Here is a 5000-nt window from a genome sequence, read left to right on the forward strand (position 1 = left end):
ACAAACCCAAGAAGGTACCTCTAACAAGTTGGACACCCTGCTATAAATAGCATCCATATCTTTCTAGATCACACCATATGCATAAGCATGCATATGTATGTATATATATATATATATATATATATATATATATATATATATATATATATATGTATGTATGTATATATATATATATATATATATATATATATATATATATATATATATATATATATATATATATATATATATATATCCATATGTGTGTAATTGTATTTGACGCTATATAGTCGAGGGTCTGGAGTTTTGTATATACAATATACAGAACTTGATTCAGAAAAATCTTTCTACATGACCTATACGCTGTTATGTATGTTGTTTTCCTGCAGATTTCTTACTTGACCAGTGTTTGGGAATTGATGAAGCAAAACTTTGAAATAAATTACCTTACTAATCATACTTTCAGAAATATAACAATGAATTATGTTATGTATGTATGTGTTATGTTCTACATATCTATATACTCATATTCACTCATTCACTACGCTGCATCATCATCATTCAAACTTTATCGTTACTTTCGACTACTCATCCCAATCATGTCGTTACATGTCTGCTTATGTATAAAAGTATATTTGGATTGTATATATGTAGATATGTGTTATTTTGCAAGACGTACCAACTAAAAAGATAAGATCACAAAGCCTGTAGATATTCATAACAAATAACGAAGACGTAGAGCTTCTAATAGTACGAAAAGGAAAGTGAGGTAACGTTCATATTTCAGGCACAAAGACCCATCATCAGAAGTGAATAATTACGTAAATTTACATTCATTTTAAACCGTTCGCTTCTCATGATAGACCATTGTGCCTGAAATATATTATAAAGGCTGCTTAACTTTCCCTTTTTACATTGTTAGACGCTCTCTGTCTTCCTTATTTTTTTAAAGTTTGTGTCACAATGCTTGGAGCAAACAAGAAAGCCCTCATTAGATGTTTATATAATCTATGATGAAAGAACAAATAATATTTCCTTGAATGAAAACCCCGCCTTTATTACTGAAATTATATGTAATAGTTTTCCTTTCTTTCAATTCACAGCTGCGCTTATTGAAGGAACTATTTTATGTATGCATGGAGGATTATCGCCAGATTTGATTGACTTGAACCAGGTCTGTATCGATCTACTTCAATTACTATCTAATTACTATCTAATAAAACTTATCTTTAAATCTAGAAAGCAATACAAAACTAAAGCGATGACGGTACACATCAGTGGCAAAACTTCTATGTAGTCGCTCCTCAAAGTGTTAGAAATAGAAGCTAAATTTCCTCCCAAATCACACTCTACCGTCTAAGGAAAGAAAGATGTAGACAACAACATATTAGATAATACAGTCCTTAATATCTTTAATGGGTGAGAAGATCTCGGACGGGGTATATTCAATCATCATAGGTCTGAGCAATCAGAATTAAACAGGGTCTAAAACAACAAAAAACGACATTAAACGTAGCAGAATAAGTGCAATGCTCTACGTTCTGAGTTAAAATATAACTGAGGTTGCCTTTACATTTCAGTGCCCCAAGGATTGTAAAATATGTAACAGAGTACTTGAGCCTTTTTGACTATAGTTAATTCAAATTATTTACATTATTTACAATTTATGGATATTTGTCCTCATCTTGTTTGTTGTTAACACAACGTTTCGGCTGATATATCCTCCAGCCTTCATCAGGTGTCTTGGGGAAATTCCTAAAGTATTTTTCGATGGTATAAAAATTTATAGGCAATTTATACATTAAATTGATAATAATATACATATGTATAATTACATTAAGAGAGCAAAGGCGTAAACGACCTATCTCCAGCATGCTTCAAGTGCTGAGGCCTTCAAAAAAACTATCAAAAACTCCAGATAAATATAGACAATAACTGAAAGAAGTAAAAGATAAAGGATAAAAGATGCAAATTTTGTATGCATGTTGTGTGTGTATGTGTGTGTGTGTCTGTCTGTCTGTCTGTCTCTGTGTTTCTATACATAAGTAATTTATACATTGTGCTGGTATGAGATGCATTTTCATAAAATTTCTGAAAGATCCAAGGGTTTGTATCTAAAATCAACTAACTGATGTATCGTCTTCGTTATAAATCAGGTGTGGCAGTTTCATACGAAATTTACGTTATACTTTATCTGTTATCTGTTAAATATTTATTAATTTATTCCTAAAAATAATAATAATGTTTGTTTGTTGTTTTTTTTTTCTTTTTCAGATCCGAGAAATAGAAAGGCCCCTTGATGTTCCAGATCATGGTTTAGTTTGTGATCTTCTTTGGTCAGATCCTGATGAGGTATATTTAACCCTTTAGCATTTAAACAGGACATATCTGGCCCAAATATTTTACCTGTTTTATGTTCAAACCAGCTAGATCCAGTCTCTTACACGTGCGCTACAATGTCATTCTAAAAATAAACAACCACATCATTGATATCTTGCATCTTTGAAATAATGCATGATTAATTCAAAAGAATGTTAATAAATAAGCATTACATTTGACAGAATCACCTGAATGGTAAATAGTTAAGCAGTATTTTACTATAAGAATGGTTTCTGATTTAGGTACAAGGCAGCCAATATATTTACAAGGAGGGAGTTAGTCGATACCAGCTACTCCTGTAAATGACTGGTATTTTATATAACTGATTGGGAAAACATGAAAGATAAAGTTGACTTCGACTGGATTTGAACTCAGAATGCAAAAGACTGGAAGATATGACTGAAAAGATTTTGCCCGATACGATAAAAGAGTCTGCTATTTAACTACATACATGTCAGAGTTTCCCTTTAATGCATAATGAACAAACGATATTTTTTCTTAAATAATGATGGCATACGGTTTCAAAGCAATAACCAAGATTTTTTTTCAGGCATTATATTATATACCTTTTCGATTCCGCCGAGGTCGACTTTGCCTTTCATCCTTTCGGGGTCAATAAATAAAGTACCAGTTTACCAGTTTACTGAGGTTTATCTAATCGACTAGCTCCCTACCCCCAAAACATTTCGGGCCTTGTGCCTAGAGCAGAAAAGATTATATAGTTTTTCAAAGAATGGGTGTATGGATACATGCGTTTTCTAAGACTTTTTTTTTAAACAATGACTGTGTAAAAAACGGCCTGAATTTTGTTTGTAACAACTTCAACAGTATTCAGAAACACATTAATTATGTCTTCGTATTATTTTATCAACATTGTATCATATCATTAGACAAAGTGTTTTAACTCTATTTGCATGCTTGCTTTTCTAGAAAACGGACAACCGTCCATCTTGGAAGGTTTGTTTACAATATATACACTAGCGTTCAGTTGAAGACTGAGATTTATTTAGCATACAGTCAATAATGACTACTTGTCATTTAGTGATCACATTTTACGTGAGTAGCGATTTATTCTCCAATGGGACAAGCTGCAATGCAAGTAGCTCACCTGAAACATCAAACCATTATACTTTCCCTGAAATGAAGTGAAGAGTGTTTGTTCTCTCGTTAGAACAAACTGATTGAAAGTAAATACATTAATACTATAGTATCTTAGTTGCCATGCTCAACTAAGTGATTTTTTTTCTCGTGTGTATTTAGGGTTCTGTCAACGTATGACAGGAAACGATAAACTGGTTCAAGGCTGATGAATATTTCTCAACTTCTATCGATGTATTTCCGTTAATAGATGAAGAGATGTGAGGTTTTGGTTTACAATACTATTGATTTTTGAAAAGAAAATTCAGTCAATGGCAAAAACAAAAAGCAAATTCCGAAAGCAATGGAAACATATTTCTAATTAAAATATGATTCAATTACTTCATAGTTAAAAATGTTACCACCGATAACGGATCAGTTAAAAGCTGTGACGTTAAATTTGAAAAGGTTGCATAAAATTATGGTTCCAAAATAAGCAAGTGAAAGATTTATTTTCTTGTAATGATTAAAATTTAACGTTAATTTTCACCATCTCCCCTTCCTTTGTCTCTAAATGCTCTTTCTTCTTCACATAATATCTCTTTAAGGATATCGCTGGTTGGGGTGAGAATGATCGCGGAGTTTCCTTTACCTTTGGAGGAGATGTTGTTCGGGAATATTTAAAGAAGCTGGATTGCAGTTTAATGGTTCGTGCGCACCAGGTAAATATTTCGAATTTTCAGAGAATGCTTAGTTTCTCTTCCATCGATAGATTTACACACCTTTTACTTGTAAGTCATTAGGCTTCGACCATGCTGGGACAAAGCCTTGAAAAATTTTTAGCCGAATGTATCTACCCCAATACTTATTTTTAAACCGGGTACTTATTCTATCGGTCTCTTTTGCCGAAACGCTAAGTTACAAGGGCTTTGAACACACCAACATCAGTTGTCAAGCGGTGGTAGAACAAACACAAGCATAAAGGCACACACACATACACAAATATATGTATATATATATATATATATATATATATATATATATATATATATATATAAAACTTACTTGGGAAAGAATGCGTGGCGTTCGATCATATAATAATATAAATAATATATAAACATATGCATATAGCCATACATATATGTAAATACCTACATCTATATGTATACATACATGCATATATGGGTACAGGACATCAAAAAGACGTTAAACACAATAAGAAACGAAAACATAAAGACGAAAACAGAAAACGAACTTTTTTCAAAGAACGAAAAAAACAAAGAAACGAGACATGCAACATAAAGAGTATAACCCTTCGTCAGTTGTCCCTGTTCCATCTACTCCGCGTTTCGAAGGCACTGCGGGTTTCTTTCAGTTTTCGTTCACCAAATACATTCACAAAGCTTGGGTCTGCTCGAGGTTATAGTAGAAACACTTGTCCAGATTGCTACGCAGTTCGACTGAACCCAGAACCATGTGTTTGAGGAACAAGCTTCATACCACACAGCCACACTTGATAGTATTAAAGTTTTAAACAAAAGTGTCAGTAAAACATAATACTGATA

The 5000-nt window shown here is 32.5% G+C and overlaps 1 protein-coding gene across 2 annotated transcripts in view; it reads left to right on the top strand.

Moving 5' to 3' along the window:
* Positions 1 to 5000, top strand: part of LOC106868130 (uncharacterized) — a 47453-nt gene that overhangs the window by 30417 nt on the left and 12036 nt on the right. For both annotated transcript variants that reach the window (XM_014913261.3, XM_089351328.1), the window contains exons 6-8: positions 1083 to 1153; positions 2254 to 2331; positions 4044 to 4157. In XM_014913261.3, the coding sequence (XP_014768747.1) occupies positions 1083 to 1153; positions 2254 to 2331; positions 4044 to 4157 (263 nt within the window). The remainder of the gene's footprint in view (positions 1 to 1082; positions 1154 to 2253; positions 2332 to 4043; positions 4158 to 5000) is intronic.

The sequence above is a fragment of the Octopus bimaculoides genome, chromosome 4 (genome assembly GCF_046866305.1).
Source record: "Octopus bimaculoides isolate indiv1 chromosome 4, ASM4686630v1, whole genome shotgun sequence".
NCBI lineage: Eukaryota > Metazoa > Mollusca > Cephalopoda > Octopoda > Octopodidae > Octopus > Octopus bimaculoides.